Below are 24,661 nucleotides of genomic sequence, written 5' to 3'. Positions count from 1 at the left end.
AACAATATAAAAATGTTTTTCTTCTAATATCTCTCAAACAATTACTTTCTTTGTATACTGAAATTGAATTATTTTCAATTAAAAATTATACTCTCTTCTGGCATCTACAGATCAGAGATAATCTACATACTCAAAACACTCGCATTGCTTTAGCGTAAGATTCCTCTCTACTGGATTCTGGTTGTGAATTATTACGGTTCTCAGTGACGACATACCATTAATCCTTCAGCATCATTCACGTGTAGCGAAGCGCACAGCAGGGATAGTATATAAGTTCCATTATTCAACGATTAGGGATGTCGTCCGGGAATCATGACTGTTCGAAGCCTCTTACGAATCTTTGGCCGGGTGCAACTTTGTTTCCTGTAGAAACACGATTCGGGAAAATTGCATCCGGCGAAAGGAATACAATGGAGCTGCAAGACGGGATTGATGATTTTGGAGCGAATGTAATTTTCTACGGAAACGTGATTTGGATGGGACGCGATTTCGTGAATTACTCGGGGGAACCTATTAACTCTAGCTCGAACTGTAATTTCCATAGTGTTTGTTCAATTAATATTGCGAGAATGCGGGACTCCATACGAAGAAAATTCTCTTTGCTGTATTATATTATTCTACAAAACAATTCACACAGAGTTTTTTACATTCGAGTGTTTATTTCTTATAATAATAATTATTTAATTCGTAAATTGAATGAAAGATTTATAGTGACAGTTTGTACAATAGTTATAAATAAGTTTTAATCCTTTTTAAATACAGCTTAAATATTTGTTATATGATTCTCTGTAGATTTTTAGCTTTTCCTAAGAATCATCATTTTTAGCTTCTGCATTTGTTAAATTTAAAAAAATAGAATTTTTATACATTTCTTATATTCTTAATCTCTATTATTAATAAAACAGCAAAAAAATAAAATAAAAAAGTAAAAAAGAAAGTATTCAATAAAAGCAAATAAATCATTCGAATAAAGAATAAAGATAAAATAGGATCTTATTTACATCTTTATTTTATAAAGTCGTAAAATATGTAACAAATCTAATATTGAGCTTTTAACTTTTTTTCAAAAAATAAAAAATACATTGCTATTAAGATCACTCTTAATCTTTTTTAGCCTTATAGTAAAAATATTCATCTTCATCTCACACAACCGCCTAATCGCAGTTCCTGTACATTATCATCGCTGAGTATATCAATAAAATAATTTAATTATTAATTAGTAACGTCCTACGTCAGAAGAGCCGAAGACGAATCGTCTGCTCCTACTACTTTATCCACTTTTAATCGGGCAATTTTTTTTGCTCCGGTTCACCGTTGTTAGAATTATTCCAAGATCCCTTGGCCTTAAGAAAACGTGAGTGTCGTATTTTTAGGTTCTATGAGGGGAAAAAAACCATCATTTTTGTTCAAACTAGTTATTTCATTGAACTCGGTCGTCGTTGTTTGAAGATTACATATTATGAATATCGATTAACTCTAAATATTTTATGCATTTGACTATATTTTCATTGTATTATTTGTATAATGTTTGGCCTCTTTATACCTTTTTATTATCTTGCGTCGAAGAGGGCTTGAAAAATCAAGCCGAAATGTTCGCCCGTTAATTTAATTTTATGTTCAATTTACTATTGTTTAATTCGCTATGCTCAACCATTTATTTTGTATTTACGTACCTTTCGCCACGACTGTTTTTATGATTTAATGCGCTGTCTTTGTCTGTAATTTATTATATACTCATTTGATAATTTATTAAATTACTCCACTTTTAATTTAAATTATAGATATTTGGCTCTGTTACGCCTTCGTTACCACACAGAAAAAAAGAATATTCTTATTTTGACAATATCTTTAGTTTCAAAATGTAAATCTTGAAATGCGATTATATTGTGTTAAACAAAGAAAATTTACTTGGATGAAGACATTTTGTATAGTTCAACCAAGAAAAATATATTCTTGTTATTTAAGAATAATTTTCTTGAATGGAGAGGAAAAAATGTTGGATAGAAAATAATACATGTTCAAATCGAAGATTATAATTTTTTTAGAGTTAAAATAATTATTTTATTCTTGAAATGACAATTGTAGTATTGAAATAAGATTATAATATTGTTGAAATTTAAGATTTTTAAATTCTTCTAAAAGGATTATAAATTGTTTTGTATATATGAAACAATGAACGCGTTCATATAGATATATAAGTTTTGATTTGACACTTACTTTTTTTCTGTACATATACTGACTATCTTTAATCGATTGCATTTCTTAGAATAGCCGCAAAGCCACGCACATATTCGACTCTTTTGTATCCGAATGACAAACGTGTCGTGAAACACTTGTTGCTATACACGCACAATATTGCTGTCATTCTCGTTGTCGATTTCCGACAATGACTCGATTGATTGTCGACTCGCTCAAAGCTCGACTATTTCTATTGTACTTGCTCTCTCATTGTTAGCCTTTTCATCCAGCTTACGGTTGTAATTTGTATTTGTCCTCGACGTACGGCGTTCACAACCGTTTACGTTGAATAACTTTTACCGCATTTAGAACTTTGAATCGCATCTTCGATCATCTAGATGTCGATGACCTCCGTAAACTTCGCCTACAGCGGAATAATGCGATATCTTCATTGTTCCTCGATATTGATTCATTACTCATCCTTGCCTCTTTATAAGTCTTTTTTTAATTAAGCGAATTTTAATGAACCTTTTCCAATAAACATTCTTTTTCATATAAATCTCTTCCAAATTTCCGTTCAATAAGCGATTATCGAGATTATATTAAATCTCTTCTCTTTTGATACGATCGCGTAATCGAACTGATCATCGACTAATCCAATGATTTCCGTTCTGAAATTGTAATTAGAATTCTTATCGGGATTTACGCTGCTTGTGTAATGCATCGGTTGAAAGATTTTAATCGAACGTAAAAAATTTTCTGAAAGATAGTCTAGAAATCAGTCCCAATGAATTTCCAGGAAGTAATCGTCGATTCAGAAGCTCGTTTACTGAAAACTGACGATAATGAGATCGCGCAGAATTTCCGCTATGCTTCCATCTAGCTTTTCACTATATTTTCGGCGTATCATCGTTTATGTTCCCTGATTCCTTCTACATACTTACGAATATTTCCGATAATTTCTCGTAGACGAGATATAATTAAACTTTGAGAAACTAAAGTTTCTGTTCATTAAGAGAAATGTTCGTGAATTTTCAAGAACTATGTGCACATATCTTAATAGGACGAGATAGAAAAATTACAAAGTATTTCTAAATAATTTAGTCTTCAAAATATATTAGTTTTATGTTTAAAGAAATTAAAAATTATACTATTCCTTAAATTTTTTCAATTTTTTTGCACTTATATTTATAAATAATCGAAAATACATTATATGACGAATTTTCTCGCACACATAATAAACTTATAATCTTTTATAGAATAAATTAATAACAGCAATGCTGAACATACTTATTTTTTATCAAAGGCCTTTTTTAAAGTCAGCGACAGCGAGAAATTATTAAGAAAGAAAATATATCTAATATTACTTGCGATACGAAATCTCGAAAAAAAAAATTATTTCTGTATAATAGCAACAGGTCTTGCGATTACGAAGTACTCGTTTTATACAATCGTCAGTTATTTTCTGAAAAAATCATTGTTTACCGAAGCGTCCTCGTTGTAACTGTAATCCTTACTCGTTATCATAACGGGATAAGAGTCGCAAATCAGTAATGGCATTTTCTCGGTGCCAGAGGCATTGCAACATATCAGGATTACCTTCTTCAGAATCATCAGATTTATCTCGCTGTATGTTCGATGAGATACCTGAGCAAGATGTCTATATCGTCAGTTTGTTCAAATGGAAAAAGTTTTTACCGAAGACGAATTTCTCGGGGATCAAAAAGAAGTCGTGCTTCCTCAAAAAACATCAGTCATCTTGAGAAAGTTTAAAGCTGACTAGGCTAATTCTTTCAGCTAGAAAGAATTACGATTACGATGACGATATTAAATATTACAACAGCTAGTGTTGTAAGTACACTCGAACATTTATATAATAATTATATTATTATATATTTAACATATTAACTCTCCCTCTCTCTTTAAGGTTAATGCTTATATCGATTTTACTCTATATAGGATATCCCAAGAATCCCCGAACGAGAGAGAGAGAGAGAGAGAGAGAGATCGTTAAGATAAAATCAAGTAAGGGGTAAGAATTGTTAATCCTCTGTTATGAGATAAAATAAAGTATCTATATGGTGGAGCCAGATATCGTTCCGCGTCCCTAAATATATGATACTATTATCCCTCCGACTATCGCGGCTTTTGTCCGATTATCGGATAAACCCCGAAACGTTAGTGTCACGAGCAATGCGGGAATTTCGAGAATACGTGCTGGACAGCCTGTGTTTGCGGAACAATTTGAGGGTCCTGTCACGTAGAAGATGCTTGTCAAGGGGACAGTCAATGGCGTGTCTCTCGTGGGTCTCTCTCAGCAAATCGTCCTTGATCACCTTCGCTACGTCGCGGTTGTGTGGCTTCTAGAACATTTCGAGTGGTCTTTCACAGAAAGTTGCTAAGTATGACAATTTTGGGGATTTTTCGGCGAATCATAGTTGAAATGGGAAGGAGGGGAAAGGAGGGCGAACTGGGTCTTTGGGGATAACAAGTTTTTGAATGAATAAAACAGACATGCTGACAGATAAACACCACTCTGATCGCGCTCGTTTCGTTTTATTCCTCGAACAGAGATTGTGAATTACGCAGTACAATATTTCGTCGATGACGTGTCACATGTGCGACTCAATTTTTATAAATAGATTTACATTGGATTATTCATTAGATTATATTTATTTTTATTTCGAAAATATTTTTCGAAGAAGAAATAAAAATAAAAACATGATATTTTTACGTTATCCTTAAAATTTAATCTACATACAAATTAAATGCTATTTATATAAAGGTAATTATTATTATGTTAAATTACATATATATTCTCTGGAAAACGTGGTATTCTCAGAGAACTTGTTTGTACCTCGAGAAATCAACAAATTAAAAAAAAGTTTTCTCTGTAAATTTTTCCTCTTATACTGTTTATTATTTTAAATTTTAGTGATAAAAAATGAAAACGTTTACGAAAGTTAGATTTTTATTTCAACAAAAAGCTATTCAGTTTTTTCAACATTTGTAAATTTAACATTTAAGTGACTTTAACAACTTGATGGCTTTGTATTTTTTCTTCGTATGCGTGAAAAGTATTAAAAAATACGTACAATAAAAAAATTTATTTTAGAAATTGTACAAAAAAAATCCTTAAAATATCTCCTTATCTTACCGGATATTTTGAACAAAAATACTTCGAATTTATAAAATTATTGAATAATATAAACATGTTTTAAAATTAAAATTGTCATTTAAAATTTTATTTACAATGACCGGCTTATATTATTAATATTTATATTAAAATAAATAAATTAGAGAATACATATATTAGAAAGCCTTTTTTTCATTGATACAATATGCAGACTGTTTGTGAAAACATTCTTATTCTCAGTTCTTTCTTATAAAGAGATATTACATTATTATACTCAGTAAATTCTTGGATTTAATGGAGAGCTTTCTCAAGCAAACCCACGATAAAATGCAAATTCTAACGCCAGTTTCGGCAAATATATAATGTTTTTCAGGCATCTAGTAAAACTGATGATAACTCTCCGAGAGTTGCAAATAGTGGCAGAAAGCGAAAGAGGCGGAGAACAAGTTTTAAGGAACATGACATTTGAGCAAGTTTCTAGCCAAAGTTAGACTACTTCATTATCTGCATTCGGCGGATTTAATCGCGTTCACGCCGACTAAAGTAATTAATTAGCTGCCAAGACAAAAAATTTCGATGCCACGAAAATGTTTACTCCTTTTATAAACGTTTAAATAATTTGAAGAGAAATATAAAGTCTGTCTATTTCAATCTATCGGCTCATTTGATCTATCTTGTTCTGTTAGACAAATTATGTATTATAATAATATTAAATATACGATATATAATATATTATCAATTCTGTGGTTTTTTTCTCTATTTATGTTAAATTTTAATCTTTACCAGAGGATATGTAGATTTTTAATATTGCAATTATACATACATAGGCATGGATATTTTTTCTTTTTGCATTTTATTCCAAGATTATTGACGTTTACATATTTATATTCAATAAAACTTATTACTTTCAATATATACTTCTCTTTGACATATCCGCCAAAGTTATTTTACTGATCAAACACAAATTTTTTAGATTTAAATTTTTTGATTGGTTGCAATAAAATTATAAATACTTTTCTACTATTAAAGTACACATAGCTACAAAAACACGGACTAAATAATTTTATATTAAAAATAAAAAACTCTGGAAAATATCTCGCCGCATTGTCGTCACGTTTTTCGTTGCTACCATTTAATTATACGAGAAATGAGAACAACGACGCCGAGGAGACGGTATTACCACTAGTATTCACCGCACTGTCTTTAAAAGCATTCTTTTTCGTTCTTCGTATTAAGTGTTTCGGTAGCTGACATACTTTTTTTTTTTTCTTTTAACTAATTTTTCTTGTAGTAACCAGAATATTGATGAAATAAAACAGAGTACTGATATAATTGGCGCTTAAATGAGTACATTGCTTAATAAATATTCGTAATATTACGTTTCGTTAATTATTAGTTGCGGATTATTACTATTTGGTACACATATTGCAATGAATATTTCACTAGACGTCTGCCGAAATTTGCTTTTGTTAACAAAAGGAATCATCTCTGTTAACTCCTGTATTGAATGTTTATGTACCCACATCAGTTACTGTAACCAATTATTGATCTCTTTTTATTATTCAAATAACAGTAACAAATAAACGAAATAATTCTTTAAATATTACTATTATTTAGATCTAAAAATTAATATTTACCACACTTTTAGAGGAAAACTTTGCACAGAAAAAAAATAGAAATTACGAAATTTATTTATATCGTTTGCGTTGTTTTTCAGTCCGGCATGTAACCTCGCCTTTTCGCCGAGAACATATGAGAATACATTCCGTTCCTACCGTTGTTTCGAGTACTCAACGAATATCATTCTATGTTAAATTACATTTCTCGAGGGCGTCGCCCGGACGAGATAGTCTCGCACCCTAGATTTTCATCTAATATCGCACTATTTGTTGGCGTGCCTGCCCACGCATTTGGTACTTCCCTGTGTTTTTCCACGTTGGAAATAATTATCATTTGATTGTTATTTTAGTCCGTTATGATTTCAATATTATATATATATATATATATAATTAAAAAATAAATATTATATTACTTGAATATAAAAATATAAAATGAAAAAAATTAATACGCTTCACGTTTTATAAAAATCATAGGAAAATGAAAATAGATCGGAAATACTTTACGCAATAAAATTAAGCAGGACAGCGTGGCCGTGAATGTAAACATTATCCGTGAAATAGAATTGTAACTATCTAAGGGGTGTATCCACTTCGACCGGTTGTTTCTATGTGTTATTCTTCTTCGCTCTTCAATTATTCATTCGAGAGACTGACGTGGAATAATATTTAACGGCGGTATCTTCGCGCGTGCCACACATCATATCTGACACGTACGTACGTACACGAACGAAGGTTTATGTGTGTACACGTGGGTATGTTTACGCGAACGGGGTTCTAATCTTGCTTTATCAAGCGCGACAAAAGTGCATAACATATTGAATTCTCGTCATAGTTGCAGCGACGTCGTCCAGGAGAGACGGTGCGCTTCGAGAGTTCGATCTGTTCGTAATGTGAGTACACTGAATCTCGTTAAAACATTTACGATAGTATCTGATCGCGTCTCGAATTTATTACGCCTCGTGATCACGTTTTGCTATAAATTGTATCGTAAAAAGATAAGAGTCTTAATAAATATCTTATATTTTTACTGAAGTACAGTTCTTCTTTAGCCCTGCATTTCCGAAATGCTGAATTTAGTCCGATATTTACTGTCTTTGAGACTTATATAACACTTTTTATTTCTCTATTTCGAATTTTATATTATATTTCCGGGATTTATAACATTTTCGTCGACGGAAAGTTGATGTCAGAAACCAGCAGAAAAAGTTCAAGTTTTTTACGACAGCTCGGAAATGACCCTAGGGCTACATCGAGATTCATCTAATTCTCGAAATACCAAACGAGAAGTGTTCAGGATTTTCATTTTCAAACGTGTTATAGTTTTATCGTACTTCGATATATCGAAAACCGATGCTTTTTATGTAAAAAAAAAAAAAAAAGAAGAAAAAAATAAACACATTCACTGTTCGTTTCTGCTATGCTTCACGCTATTCTATTCCTTCTAATTCTTCATATGTCACACACTTTGTGTTTTCTTTGTCTTTCTTTTTCACTTTTATTTCTCATAGCTTCATGTTGTCTTTCGATATTACGTTTTCTAGGACAATGCGATTGATCGATGAACGTGGTGATTTCCGGGACACCAAGCAAAAGCGGTCAGACTTTTCTGGACTTCGCTGATCCAATATTTACTTGTGAAATTGAACGTGGATCTGATTGGAAGATACATTATCGACTTTTCTACGATTGCAAGCTTTGCTTTCGCGCTGTATTCAATAAATTGGCTCTTTCACAAATTATTAACTTTACTATAAATTGATATATGTGAAGAAAAAGAAAACGATAGCACATAAAAATTAACGTGATGAAGAAGAATGGAAAGCCTTTCAATGCATTTACATTTTCAAAATTTACAATTGATATATACCATAAAATTCCGTCTCTCTCAATCGAATTTTCCAAAAGTCTCTGTTTTTGATATTCTTCCGTATATAATGAATATAACTATTTATCTGTTCATGCATTATCACAATAGAATTATGTCAGTCAGTGACTTATAGTATTATCATGATAATCTAATATTATAAAATAATATGCTATAATATACTATAATAATATACATGATAATGCTTCTAGTGATTAAATAATTTGATATGATTCATGTGGAGCAACTGATTTTACAGAATGCGTTTTCATCTCTTTAATATTTAGACTTTTCAAATGTAAACGGTTGCACGTGTTAATTGAAAATTATTGTAGACAGGTGCAAATTCTACGCCCTTTATTAGTGGCAATTGGAACCCATGCTTGCCAGATCTAATTAACCCGAGGAAGGATCAGTCGATCCAATTCACCTGGACATGGAGTTCCAAGCTCGTCCTTTTAACGTGGAGACCGTATTCGTACAGGCGAAGAAAAAACAAATAAAAAAACTACGCGGGCCAGACTCACCTCTCTACACGGCTATCTGGCCGATGGTCTACGTCGTGCGAGTGTTCGGTTTCGCTCCCTACGAGTTCTCGCAAGATCGTCTGGTGCCATCGAACGTCTACCTGATCTTTTCAGCGAGCGCCGGCATACTTTACACATATATATTTTACACGGTGACCGAAAGGATTTTAGGTCTTGACAGACGAGAAGGCAAAATCCTCGGAGGAACAGAGGTCACGAAGGTTAGTGAAAAATTGTTCGTAAAACGAAACAAAAAAAAAATAGTCAAAAGTCAAATTCTTGCATCTACTTTTTATATTAGATCTATTTTGCCTGATTTCCTGAACACAGATCTAATTAAGTAGCTAGACTCTAAATTTCAAAATTACCAAGAACTCAAGGCAATGATCGAAAGTGATCGTCCAGGTGATCATCAACTACAGCGTGGCGATGTACGAATTGGGCTTGGCGGTATTCACGAGACGTAGGTTTACTGAAACGTGGAACGCGCTGCAAGATTACGACGAAGATGTCAGACAACTCGGTTATCCCCGCAAAGAGACGCAAACCGCGATCGTCGCGTGGATTCTCACTGCTGCTGTCACGCTCATCTGGATCGCCATTAACCGCATCGGGATGTATGCCTTTCTCGAGCCATGGACTATCAACATGGGATACTTGGTTCCCTACATCGCAACTGCAATAGCTCTCTATAAATTTGTAGCGATGGCTTTCTTTCTAGGCCAACGGTTTCATCATCTCAACATGATGGCGTTAAAAAATCTACCGTCTCGCTCAGTAAATAAAAATGCCACCATTATCACCATTAGCAAAATGGTTAGAATCATATTTTTTCAATGTTTTTGTGTTTAGTCTTCTCTCTCGCACACACCTAAATTTAAATAATATAATAATATAAATAATGCAACATCAAATATAAAAAAAAATAATATAACAACGACTTATAATGTTCTCTATTTGTTTGCACAAGACGATCCTGAGACTACACAACGATCTGATGATCGCCGCAGAAAACTTGGAATCAATGTATTCGTGGTCGTTGCTTTTCTGGCTCGGCAATCTTGGACTACATACTGTCAGCAATATGTATTTTTTAATAGTGTGGCTAACCCAAAACGCATGGGAGGGAATATCGTGGCCGTTGGTGATCTGCTTGGCCACCTGGTTATTGGCCTGCCTCTTCCAACTTATATTACTTCACATTGCCTGCCACTATGCTTCTTCTCAAGTAAAACCATCCCCACTGATGCAAAATAAAAGTCTTTTATATTTAAATCGTATGCTTCGCGATAAACGGTGTTCAAATAACAGTACTGAAAATTTATAATCAGTTTATATTTTGATCGTATAAACTTATGTTTAGAGATATGTGCATAGATTAATGCATTTTTGCTGACATAATATATAAATAATTAAGTATCAATATTTGATATAAATAAATGTATTTACTAGAAAGTTTTAAAAACGTGATCTATGTTCCAGGCTAATTGTATAAGTCCAATTTTTATCGAGTGGCAAGTAAGATTGATGAAAAGAAATGAAGTAAGTAAAATCGTTTTATTGCTTTAAACACTTATCTTTTTAACGTCTTTTAATAATAAAAATCACATCCGTCATTTACTATCCATTATTTACTTAAGTATAACCTTCCAATCAAAATTTTATTAATTTTCTTAAAGTTTTTAATGTTCCTTCCGTTATACTTATACAACAACGGTTTTAATATGGATTGTAATCTGTGTAAAAACTTCTTTATAAATGCAGGAATGCGTGGAATCGTCGTTGCAATTCCTACATCGCAGACTCAACTTTTCCGCCGGCGGATGCTTTTACGTAAATTTGCCGTTATTATGTTCTGTAAGTAACGAGAATATTGAAAGATATTGAATTTCTTAATTAAGTATAAATATGTCTTTCAATTTATATACATCAATTCTTATAATTAAGTTTGTTCGCCCATTAATTAAACAATGCTTGCAATTATTGCAAAATTTCTCTTGCATTTTATATAGGGATTTTAATTAAAGGGATATATATATATAAAACGAGGATTACATAATGAAAATATATTTTGTTTCTACTTTGGATAATTAGGAGTACTTAGTAATTGATCTTGTTGATTATTCAAATTTTCATTTCGCTAAAAGTTATATGCCAGATGACTAGAGTTATATGCACTTTTTGTATTAGAGAACACAAAAAGATGCGTAAAAAGATTAAAGCAATTATTAACGATAAACATCTCATGAAATTAAGACAATCTCGTGAAGATATTACAACGTGACATAAATAATCTCATCAAAACTATAAAGCCGCTGAATTATACAGATGATTACATCGAGAACACGTTTCTCATCGCGCGATGTTATCACGACACAACGATATGATTTAAAGAAAGAACATGCGATCACGTATTCTCGACACGTGGACAGGTCAATCGAGGTTATTAAAGCGAAAACGGTATGTTTATTTTAAACGTGATATATTAATGCTTTAAATATAAAGATAAACAAGCATATAGCAATGAAGATAAAAGGTTATATCAAGATATATAATAAAATATAAATAAATGTTATGAAAAATTTATATCAAAATGTAAATTGAAAATAAATCGTATTTACAATATCATAAATAATAACAACATAAACAATAACAGCTATTTTATAAAATATCTAACCGCGCAAACAATTTTATTAAAATATACTGTGTAATTTGTAAATTTTGAAAAAAAAAAAAAAAAAAAAAATGCTTGAACTATTTTTCGACGTCAGTTAAATGTGAACAAACACTAAATATTTATTGCTGTCGCAATCAAAGAATTATTAATCATTCATAAATGCTTGCGATCGATTTTCGTTGCAAAATAATAAAAGAAGACTCGTGTCACTCACGATTAGAGCAATTGTTTTTCTGTCAAACTAATACCTATCGTATTGAACGCCAGGCACGATGTGATGAAGGTAAAGGTTAATTGGCTCTGGTCTGATATCCCAACGGGATTCGACGCATCGTAAATGCTAGCGTAAACGTGCTCGTAAATCGTACTACAACCGAAACGCGCCTGCGATTTTGCGTCTTGTGCCCGCAAATCGTACGAAATTCGTGTACATTCGAACTAATATGATTCTACTGCTCGGAATTGGTACTTGGGCAAATTGTTATCACTCGTGTAGTACAAGTAGACAACTTCGATGATGCTTGGGCTATCTAAATTCTCCCACAATAGCTTCACAATAGCTTAACACGAAACTCTGACTCTATCTTCTACAAAATTAAAAGTTTATTAGTATTATATATTTAAGTCGTTATGTATGCAACTGCAACCTGATGTAAAGTTGACAATTACATTTTTATTTTATACTTTGCATTTTTTTTCTATTTTTTTTATTTTTAGTAGATAAACAATTTTTAAAAAATATAGCACAATAACTTTTACATTTATTATTATAAATTAATTAATATTATATTAATTAATTTTAACAAATAATGTTATATTAATATTATAATTTATATAATAATATATATATATATATTAATATTATTCTATTGCTTATCTAAAGAATTATATAAATATATTAAATATTTTCCTTGTACTTTATTGGAATATTGGAATATTGTGATTTTATGGATATTATTTTCAGATCGCCGCTTTGTTGACTACGTATCTGGTTATACTACTGCAACTTCCAATAAATAAGAATTAACATAAAAAAAGAGGAAAATCATACGATCATTATACATATATTTTGCAACTATACATTTCACAGACATACTTCGTCTTTTTATCAAGTCAATACGTGCAAAGTGTTAGCATTAATGATTTTTAATTATTATTAGTTCAAACAAATGTATTCCATTGAAAGAAAGTTATATTTAGTTACAGTCTTTATAATGAAAACAGCATTAATAATCTTTATTTAATTTCATAGTAGCAATAAATTTTGGAAAATAATTAAAGTGTTACATTTTTTCCATACAAAATTAAAACTGCAAAATCTCTCTCTCTCCTCTTCCTCTCTCTCTCTCTCTCTCTCTCTCTCTCTCTCTCTCTCTCTCTCTCTCTCTCTCTCTCTTTGTACTAAAATGCAATGTTTTACTAATTACGTGTAATTGTTTACAAGCTTCTAGACTTTCGGTTTGTTATTATTTAAAACTTTAATAAAATTTCATCAAATTTCGTTTCCAATAAATTTCTTAAAAACCAGCTTCTTCCGCGCGTATATTATATCCTCTTTAAACTACTTTCCTTCACTCAGTAGTAGTGCGATTGTGCGCAATGACGGCAAAGTAGCGAGCAAGAGAATTTGCATGTGAATTGTACCCTTCACTGATTACAGCAGTCCCTTTTAAATTTAGAAGGAAACTGTCTTTCTAAAAGCCAATGTAAAGCCAATTCGAAATTATCACATTTATAAAGATAAACTTGTAATTAAATAACATAGATAAATTTAAAAAAATTTGTCGATTCAATTTTGATTTAAAATTTACAATAAATTTATAATATATTTTTATGTGAGTCTTATAATTTGCACACACAAATAATTAAATAATTAATACGTGGCTAATTTTCGATTCATTATTTAATGTTATTACACGTCGTATAATCTTTCTTTTCATGTATTAAATTTTTAAAAGATCGATGTTTTATGTTTATATATGTATGTGTGTATTTATTTATATTTATGTATGAATTTTATGAACTATCGGTTACTCATACATCGCATGTTGTAGCGCTATGTATTCCAAGCTGACGTAAAGAAAATTAACAATTTCATAAATTACAAAATACTGTTGCAAGGAGCCGACAAAATAGATTGCTTCAAATAAGTTATTTAATTTTGTGCGCGATTTATCGCTGATTTATTTGTCGGATAAGAAAATTATCTAATGCAAATATGCAAAAATAATCTGTGTTGTAAGTTTTGAAATACAATATATAAAGTTTCAAGAAAATATTATAATTTTCATAAAATAAAAAATAGGAATATCATAAAAAAGGGATAAAATGTAGAAAAAAAGAGAGAATGGAAAAATATAATAATATGTATATGTATTTAAAAATATATATTTTTAATACTATTAAATTCAATTTTCTATTATGTTAGTGTACGTTAAAATGTAATTATTATATTTATATAATCATGTGTGTGTGTGTGTGTGTGTGTGTGTGTGTGTGTGTGTGCGTGTAATAATTCATACTTTTAAACAAGTTTTCATGAAATACAAACTTTATTTAACCATTCTGTAAAAACACAGTATCTACATTTCGCATAACTTCTTTGCAATAATCAAAGATTGTTCATGACGCTCGAAGAATTTTAAGGAATCATTCAAGCATATCAGAATTTCCGCATATTTGAACTTGGAAGAAAGTCTAACAATCAGAAAAATACTCTGAATAGCGTTCAGTGTTTTTCGATTTGTAAATAGATCTTGAAATTATTTTTTTTTAACTTTGCAGTAATCAAAGATTGAAATTACTAATTTTCTTTTAAACTAGATATACATTTAGAAAACATTAACAACAAATTTTTATAAAAAAAAAAGTATTCCTCAATATAAAAATAAAATACATGTTTTATTTATATCTTACATGTTATAAAAGAGAGTATTTATATGTTTTATTTTATTACATTTACTTTGTGAATAAAAAAATATAAGATATTTTTTGTAAGCAATACAATGTTCAAGAATTGGGTCATTTATTCTACTTTTTCAAATATTCTCGTTTTTAATAATATTTAGAAACGAACACTGACATAAATATTACCATATAAATAATCACATATTATTATAGATATTAAAATTATAAATTTTATACGATTTTTCCAATATAACAATAAGGGTTATATGCGTAATATTCGTTTCTGTATCACATATATAACTGTGAATCATAAATAGAGCTTCATGTTATGGTTGCCGCAGACCATAAAGTAAGCAAACTGAATTCACCAGTAAAGTATCTTGCTGTCGCCGACTCTCGCTGCTATTGACATGTTTTATTAGTTTATGTCAAAAACAACACAAAGAAAACAACTTCGTTACCATTATATATAGAGACGTCAATCGACATACGAAATTATTTACAAACGTCAAAGGCCTACACATTGAAAAATAATGAATAGATGACTCGAAAAGAGCAAATAGGAAGAAGCTAAAATGTCAGAAATCAAAATTTCAACTAATAATAACTTTTTTTCATCAAATAATTTTTATTTATTAAAAAAAATTAATATATTCATTATAGAGTTTGGCGAGATCTGTCCAAAACAAAATTCTAATTATTTAGATATTGTATAAAGAAAGTAAGAGAAAAAAAGGAAAAAAGGGAAATGAAAGAAATGTATTTTCATATAAATTTTATCGGTTTAAATTAAAAACCAAAGAATAACGAACAAATATTACAGAATTAAACGACCACACTTTATTTTGTACCAGAAAATGTCGAGATTCATATTATCAAAGAGATTACTTTACGCTTTGTTAAAAAAACTAGAAAAAGTTAGATTTCTCAAGCAATATCGAAAACTGAGAATTTTCTTTTATCTTCTGCAAAAATGTAAATATATAAATATTATCTCCTATATAAGATTAGTGATAATAGACGATTATAGTGAGGCATTTAGAGTGTCTAGTTTTTACTAAAATATAATTGTGTGATCAATTGTGTGTTCGAGAGTCAAATAAATATTACTTGAAAGGATTTAACAAATTATTATCATTTAAGCAACCTTCAAAAAATTACTACACTATTATAACAATAATAATCTAAATATATTTTTAAAATACTGAGAAAAAAGCCACACATTTATGATATTTAATATTTTTGACATCCTTAAATATTTCGAAAGATATTATTCTAAAGGTATGATATATTATATGGTAAAAATTGTGAGAGAGATACAAACACAAAACAGTTTGCTTACAAGTTTAAATGTAACCTTTTTATAACCAATGTTCCATGTCTATTTAGCGTTATTGAATTTGCATAATATTGCTTTATCTATTCCCGTAGGTAATCTAAATTCTAAACTAAAGCGACCATGTAGATATTTTAAGAAAAAATGATGACAGAAAGAAAATCGAATTATAACAAATGTATCTATACATATTTTTTCATTCTCTATATTTATATAAAAGATATAAAATATGTCCGAATTTATAAAATTGCGAAAAACTATAATAAAGCAATTAAATGATATAAAGCTGCATTAAGTATTTTCGTACATCTTTGTTTGGATTCTCTTGAAACAACAAAATTATTTTATCTCCATTTATATTTCCAACAATGTTTAAACATTAGGAAGGTAATATTAAAGATCTAAATTTTTTTATTCTAACAATTAAGATAATATCAAATTATTATAATGAGTGAATAATAAGTGTAGCATGCATCTTTTTATACTTTCTAAATTACTGATTGAGAGATTGTTATTAATATTAAAAAACGAGGAATAATTAAAAAATATTTCTTTTACATCATTTCTATACAATTTCAAATAATACTCTGTTCTTTTATTAACATGTTATACTAACGTGTCATATTTCACATTATATATGATTCTCAAATAAAATCTGATTAATATTATTAATTAATAATTCTAATAATTAATAATTTTCCAGATATTATAATTGCTCTCGTATACATCATTATTTTAATGATTGGAAAAATATTTAACATTGATAATGTTCAATTTTTATTTTGTGAGAATATTAATTTTAAAAGAAAGATCTAACAAAAATACATAAGAAATAATAAAGAAATATATGTAATATCGAAAGACTTTATGTAATATTGAAATACACTATACACGAGCGTTTTCAAAGGAGCGAGAAAATAAAATACTTCTTTTCTTCTCTTATAAAAGTGCACTTTTACAAGGAGATAGATATGTAGCACTGTGCGAAAAGCGGATTATAATAATTCATGTCCTTAGGGATTATGTTTTCACCAAGTATTTGAACATTTTCCTAGTAAGTTCCCTATTTTTCTCATTATTTCAAAAGCATAATGTTCTTAAATCTTTTTTAATAATATCATTTCCTAGTTATATTTAGCACAATAATATTAAAATATAATGTATATACAAGAGAATTATTTTAAGATACTAAGAAATAAAATTATGCATCATTTATTTGAGACATTTTTTTCCATCCATCTTTTTAAAAATACACTCTTAAATAATCATTGCAGATTTTAATTTCGGATTCTTCGAAAAAAAAAAAAAAATGATACTTCGACGATACTTCGTTCGTGAACAATGACATTACGAGGCGTGAGCAATGACCATTACTGAAAAATAGAAGTCATCAATAGTCAGCAATGTTACTACAACAACGTTGCATCTATTTTCTACGTCATCGCTCCGGAAAATTGCTGCTTTCATGGGCTTCTATCGATGCTATTCTCTCCTACGCAAATGCATGTGAAATCGTTTCAGTACTTATCATTGCATACGATAGTTCAAAGCGATAGCGCGATAGAAGATAGAACTGAGAAAAATGATTAATTATTATACATTAGAGACAATAATGATACTTTTCAAATTTCGAAATATTTAGATACGTTAAAAAAATCTTGATTTAAGAGAATTTTCCTTAAAACTTTTTTAAAAATCAAATGTTAAGAAAAAAATCAATATTGAAGTATTCTCTCTCTTTCTCTCTCTCTCTTTCTCTCTTTCTTTCTTTCTCTCCTTTTAAAATTAATAAAATATAAATTTGTATTAAGAAAAAAATAAAAAACAGTTTTATATTTAGAGAAAATATTAAAAAATAAAAATAAAAGTTTATTAAAAAAATAAAACAGTATATTTTTATAAGAAAAAAATAAACAACGGTTTTATATTTAGAAAAAACTTTGTTCTTTAAGAACACCATTATTTTCTATTAATTGAAATTCAGTATAAGGTAGAAAAATATCTCGCAATATTATTAGATTACTATCAACTGACGTCCTGCAATGATTTAATATTAAGATTTAACTATTAATTTAGTTAAACGAGTTTGTTAACTTGCTTCTCAATATTGCGAGTTATTACCACAAAATCTAGTATGGGAGTAGTAGGAACTAAATCTCGAGAGAAATTTATGGTTTGATGGATGAGATAATACATATAGAAGTATATTATAGATTAAAGTTCTCTTTTTTTCTTCTAAACTTTTTAAGCATAACAGGATTTTTTCCAAAATCTTTAAAAGTTTAAATACATTTCATTCCGGAAAACAGATATTTAAGATAAGTTATATAATTTCCTATCAAATATATTTACTTTTCAAATTTTCGAATAGAATTAATATAATTTTCTTTATCTATGTATTTCACAGAAAATTGAAAATAATATATTATCTTTTTTTTGAAGATTGATTCTTTTAAATGTTGAATATCACGTAAAAATTTTTACTTTAAAATAAAACGTAAAAATTGATTTTACGTGAAAAGATTAACTGCAAATTGGTTAAGGAATTTATAGAAGAAAATGTCCCAAGTCACTCTGTATGTACTTGCGTGGGTGAGTTTTAATGGAAGTATCTACGTCACCGTTTATTTTCAAGCGTGGGCGAAAAATTGCAGATGCTATTATTTACGTCATCGAATGATTGCACGTGATATTCTGAACTCGATAAAATGAATCTGGCAAATGCTCAAAAGAATGATTGTTAAATTTAAAAATTTAATTTACAAGAACGTTATTAATACTGCTTAATATATGTGCAAACAATTAATATGTTTGTTTTTTTCTTACTTTAAATTCTTCTTAAAATGATATTCCAGATTTCTATAAAATATTCAGAGAAATATCGTTTTTAGTAACAATATTTTTAGAAATTAATTAGTTTTTTTTTAAGAAAACCCCCTTATTATTTATATATTTTTAATTTATTTATTTTGAGAATTAAAATGAATAAACAGAAGTAGCAAGAACAAATAGGAATGTAACAATTTACAAGCTAAATTCTCTCAAAGATTTAAAAATATAATTTCAAATAAATGCCAAGCCTTTCCAATCCGCCAATTTGTTTGCAAATACTAATTTTATAAAAATTTATATATGTAAAAAAACTTAATAAATTTCTTATATATACAATGGAAGATTTAATAACATCGACAAGATCAAACTCAATATATAACATAAAGAAATAAAGTCGATTCGATAAATTCTTGCGCGCAATAAGATTTTGAGAATTAATTTAATTTTAAGAAGAGCGATAGAGAGAATAATGTAATTCAGGTAATGTCATTCAAGTTTGTCATACACCGATATCATTCGACAGCAGCTGTCAGTTTATACGAACGACATGTTATAATTATCGACAACAGGCAATTATAAATTCCGAGACTCGTAATGTTCCTTGACAGAAAATGTAAATAGGTAATAATAGATTATTTGAAACAATCTAACAATAATTTCAAACAGACTATAAATAATTTTTTTTAAATATAAGTTTTATATATATATTAAAAAATACTAAAGGTCTCTCTCTCTCCCCCCTCTACACACACAGAGTGTATATATAAAATTTTATTATTAATTTAAAAATAGTTAATAACAGACAAGATTGATAGTTAAAAAGTCATATGAAAAATGGAGTTTTTCAAATTGAATTAAACGAATACAATAAAAACGAATGTGCGAAAGGACATGATGGTATTGCACGAGCCTTAATATCTCTCAGATTAAAGAAACGCGATTCGGATAAAGTTTATCGCTTTATGAAATTTAAATAGACTCCTCAAAACGAGTTGCTTTACTTAAGAAGATTCTACGCAATATATCGCGTAATCGCGAAGGATAACGTTTCTCACCGCCTCGTTTCCACGCGCAATTTCCTTTGCATTACAACGCGACAGAATCTTCTTTCTGCCAGTCAAATATACATTCTCGTCCTTGTCCTGCACATCCGCCATCTGTATGTCGGATAGTTGTTGTTATGAACGTTATACCACACCCGAAGCGAAGCGAATTTCATGCAAATCGCCCTGACATCGACCGTCAGGCATAAATTTACGACGATTTCGTCCTGTTACTCGCGCGACAGTTACATCTTATAAGCATCTTACGACAATATGGGTTCCCGCACATGTCATTAATTCTAGGTTTAAACATTGCAAAGAAAAACATTCAAATATTTCTAACTAAAAAAAGTTGAAAGTTTAAAAAAAAATTACAATTTTTCATATACACATCAGATAAAAAAAAATTTACATAATCTGTGCAAATAATTTGTCAGAATGTTTATTACGATTTCTTAAAAATTTTATTTACTAAATAATTATAAATAATGATGAAGGAAACAATCAAAGGGTTTATACGATTTATATAGATGTCGGAATTATTTAACATTTGTATTATAAAATTGTAAATAATAACTCACTTTCTATTTGGAATACAATATATATTACATTTATTGGAACGAAAACGGCAACCCAGATATTATAAAAAAAAGGAAATATTTAAAGTGTATACAAATACAAATATAAAAAATATTATTAAAAATTATTATACTAATTTCTTGAACGCATATCAATATGTGCAATTAATAATTGCGTGTATTATATCAAAACGTTACTGTAAGAAAATCGCAACATATCGACAGGTTCCTACGTCATGAACTATCAAATTATTATTGTATAAATGACAGTCTATTCGATGCTACTCGAGATCTTTTTCGATATTTCCGTAAGAAATACGAAAGACTCGACAAGCGCATTTTCGTCTATGAGTGGCATTACATGACATCGCCCTACGTTTGCACAATGTTATCAAGTCTTTTGAACAAATCTTTGTCATTTCGCGAAAAATGACCGAGATTTTCGCGATATCATGAACTTGTCGCAGATTGAAAGCTACGAATTTTATAGACAGAGACATATAAAAGTAAATAGAAAACTTCTTTGCAAATGTAAAAGTTCTTTTTCCTTTTGCGTACGATGCGGCAAGACCTAAAGATTTATATCAAATAAGATTTTATAAAAAAGTAAAAGATTAAAAAATAAATGTAATTTTGCGTGCAAATTTGTCACGCGGTATTTACAACGTACGAGTGAAATGTTATTATGTTTTTTCCGGTAGAAAATTTGCAGAAATGAAATTGCAAGTGACATTATCACATTTAATGAAAATCTCTCTAAGTGTTCGCGTGACATTTTCAAAAGGAACGAACGAAATGACACATGCAAGTAAAATTTTTAATTTTCCAGAACTTATTTTTAATTAACACAATTCTCTTAATTGCGTTTTAGTCATGCGAGAATAATCTAGTTATTGAAATTAGAGTTATAAAATACAATGATTGAGGGAAACACACACGTTTCCTGAAGATTCAGGATTCAACTTCGCTGAGTATTATCATAGAAGTCGTATTAAATCATTAAGCAAATTCAGTCATTAATCAAAATATCGGATTAAAATCGTTTGTGAGAATAAATTAAATTATAACGAGATAAATTATAAAACAGTGCTCTGGAATTTGGTGTCACTTAATATCAACATGTCTCTAAATTAATGCGACAAATCCGTGTATTAATAATCTTTCGACTGTTTTTTAGTTTTAATTATAAATCATAAATAATTATAAATTAATTATATATTAATTTTCAATAAACAATCTTCGATTAAAAATTTGACAAACTAATAGCAAAGACGTTATTTCCGTACAATTTAAATATATTTAACAATTAAGGCGTTTCATTAAGAAAAGTGAGAAAGAAGATTTATCTTTAAATGAAGTACGAGTTAATTAATCACTAACCCTATGAAAAATTTTTTTCAGAAGAAAGTACTTCCAATACTCTTTTAGCTGTCAATGCTTTTTTCGATCGCTCGTGATTTTTCCTGAGATATGAAAAATCTTAAGTTCTTCGGACTCACGGTGGCAAAACGAGGCTTGCAAGGCACAATTTCCTCGTACAGGTTATCACCATAAACAGGAGGCGAGGAATCCATTGTAAGGCTAGACAACCAAGAACATCTAGGAACATCGTAGGCGGATGCCCGTCGACGAAAAACGACTTCGTCGAACGCGGATGTTGATTTGTGCAAACTGCAATGTATTATATATGCATTTATTAATTTTAAAGTAATCAATTGCGCTGAAAAAAATGTGCATTATGTAATAGTTAGTATTATTTAAAGACAGTGTTTTTTTATTTTATTTATTATATATATTTATTTTATTTATTATATATATATATCCTATTACCTATACATTTCATCCTTACGCGTATGTAGTAAAGAATAAAAATAGTAAAAAACATCAAAATTAAGTTATCTTCTTTGCTTTATATCACATCGCTATATGTATAATTATTATATATTCTAATATACGTATACATACTTATACTATTAAAAATTTTATAATATATATTATTAATAAATAAATATATATGTTATTATTATTATATAATTACTTTGGTGTATCATAGTTGCTACTCGTAGGTGAATCCGTGCATTCAGACCTCCTGGGATACGAGATGTTTAACGTAGATTGAGGCACAGGTATGGGCAACGTGCTCGAACATTTCGGTTCAAGCACAGGTTTTTGTTCGATTCTTTCGTCATACTGCATCGCTTTCTCTGCCGTCGCTTCCCTCTCTATTTGATCCATTTTCGTCGGCGCAACAAAGGGATGCTTGGGGATGCTGCTATGAATCAAATGGGGGTGCTTAGGAAGCAACGGATATTTGCAAAAAACCCTCGACTTTGAAAAACTCGCAATGCTAGTGCTTCTCGAGGAGGGTTCTACATCCTGATGGTTCTCTTTGCTCGAGGAAGCTTTGCGCGAGAATGTCCGGGGATTCGGATCGAAAGATACAAAATCACTTGCGAGCTTTGGAGCATCAAGTATTTCGGTCAACATCATGCGATTCTTGACCGTCTTCTCAGTGCGATGCTCCCTGACGCATTTCGGGCGGCCAAATGTTCCGAAGGTCGGCAGTGTCGATGGCTCGTCGTCGACGTGATCGGCATCAGAGTGCCAGGATTGTTGGGAAGAGGAAGATGACGGACATTGTTCGATAAATCCGGAATCAAAAATATATCGCTTTTTCAACTGCTTCTCCTTCAATTTCTTGCCGATTTTCTTGTTTAATAATTGCTTAGCTCGATTAAACATTGACATCAACTTCTTCAATGACTTCTTTTGCGGCAACTTCTGGTCCACCGGTATCCACGTCAAGGACGTATCGTTGTCAATTTTAATTGGTCGCTTCGAAACGTCGATCACTCGCGGTGATTCCCGATTAAAATCGGAGGAGGATTTTAATATCTGTTCCACGGCCTGAGAATTTTCGCGATCGTTTAAAACGTCTTTAGAAGCTAGAACGGTGATGTCTTGAAAGGACGATTCTAACAGCAAACTGTCATTGGTATAACTATCTGTGCTCGATATGTCATCGTGTGACGACCTCAAGGAAGAATTCAATGATTGCGATGATGTTGAAGATAATTCAAATTGCAATTTTTTGCTCTCAAAATCATACAAGTCGCCTTGCAAGTTTTTGTAACTATTATTGCTATTATTGCTCGAGTCACGAGAATTCGTCAAGATATCGTCAAGAGGATCTTCGTCATATTCGGTATCCTTATCGTTAACATCCTCCAAAGGACTCGAACAAATCAGTGGCATATGATTTTTTGATTTACGTTTCTTCTCGCTTTCCGGGGGACTGCAAAATTGACTTCTCTTCTGCGGGGTCTCCATTTCGCTTTTTTTCGAGAAATTGGACCAAATATTATTTGTCATCTCTCTCATAAAATTATGCCTATTTATCTTGGAAGAGATTTCCGACCATGTCCTTAAAATGTCTGACTTTTTGTCGTTCTTACAATGGTATTGATTAGATATCACGAAATCGTCTTCGAGATCGTTCTTCTTGATAGAAGAAACGAAAGATATCTCGGGTGTATTTTTAAAACTAGTCCAACGTCGCAAGCTGCCGAGTTCACCGCATATCGAGGGAGTTGAATCACTCTTTTCGTTTTTCTGGTTTTGGATGGTGTGAAGCTTAAAAAGACCGGATCTTTTGCTAGCGTGTTTCTGCTCAGCATTTTCAATAGATACTCTAACATTCGACTCGTAAGCTTCGATAATCTTTTTGACAAAGCTGCCACTGCTTGAAGTCGACGACTCGGAAACGGTGTCCTGGCGACTAGACGATCTGAGGTCTGTCTTGAATTCTTGAATTAAAGTTTCAATCTTCGGTATATCTGGCAGTACACGAACTCCATTAAACGCAGCCATATTTTGCTGGCGATTAAAAATTTGCTAAAGTTTCTACACCTTGGGTAAGTGCAATAAAGTATCCTCGACTTATCGATGCGGAACTAGAAGGAAA

General features: G+C 30.3%; 2 protein-coding genes across 5 annotated transcripts in view; one reads left to right on the top strand and one right to left on the bottom strand.

Moving 5' to 3' along the window:
• Positions 1–7,760: 7,760 nt before the first annotated feature.
• LOC140675279 (uncharacterized) lies at positions 7,761–13,250 on the top strand. Of its 3 annotated transcripts, XM_072909601.1 has the most exons (8): positions 7,761–7,823; positions 8,475–8,641; positions 9,133–9,545; positions 9,730–10,140; positions 10,295–10,552; positions 10,807–10,866; positions 11,089–11,181; positions 12,966–13,250. In XM_072909601.1, exons 3-8 carry the CDS (start codon positions 9,234–9,236, stop codon positions 13,026–13,028), a joined length of 1,197 nt encoding a protein of 398 aa, XP_072765702.1. In that variant the 5' UTR covers positions 7,761–7,823; positions 8,475–8,641; positions 9,133–9,233; the 3' UTR covers positions 13,029–13,250. The 3 variants fall into 3 exon arrangements, with proteins under 3 accessions (XP_072765702.1, XP_072765701.1, XP_072765703.1); XM_072909600.1 differs by lacking the exon at positions 8,475–8,641 and having other exon boundaries at positions 7,771–7,823; XM_072909602.1 differs by having other exon boundaries at positions 7,813–8,641.
• An 8,061-nt stretch (positions 13,251–21,311) lies between these two features.
• The window catches only part of LOC140675415 (uncharacterized), a 73,239-nt gene continuing 69,889 nt past the window's right edge, over positions 21,312–24,661 (bottom strand). For both annotated transcript variants that reach the window (XM_072909875.1, XM_072909874.1), the window contains 2 exons: positions 22,736–24,650; positions 21,312–22,368 (listed from right to left, as the gene is read on the bottom strand). In XM_072909875.1, coding sequence (XP_072765976.1) covers positions 22,122–22,368; positions 22,736–24,567 — 2,079 coding nt within the window. In that variant the 5' untranslated portion in view covers positions 24,568–24,650 and the 3' untranslated portion in view covers positions 21,312–22,121. The remainder of the gene's footprint in view (positions 22,369–22,735; positions 24,651–24,661) is intronic.

This window comes from Anoplolepis gracilipes, chromosome 17 (genome assembly GCF_047496725.1).
Source record: "Anoplolepis gracilipes chromosome 17, ASM4749672v1, whole genome shotgun sequence".
NCBI lineage: Eukaryota > Metazoa > Arthropoda > Insecta > Hymenoptera > Formicidae > Anoplolepis > Anoplolepis gracilipes.
This window is presented reverse-complemented; position numbering and strand designations above follow the sequence as displayed.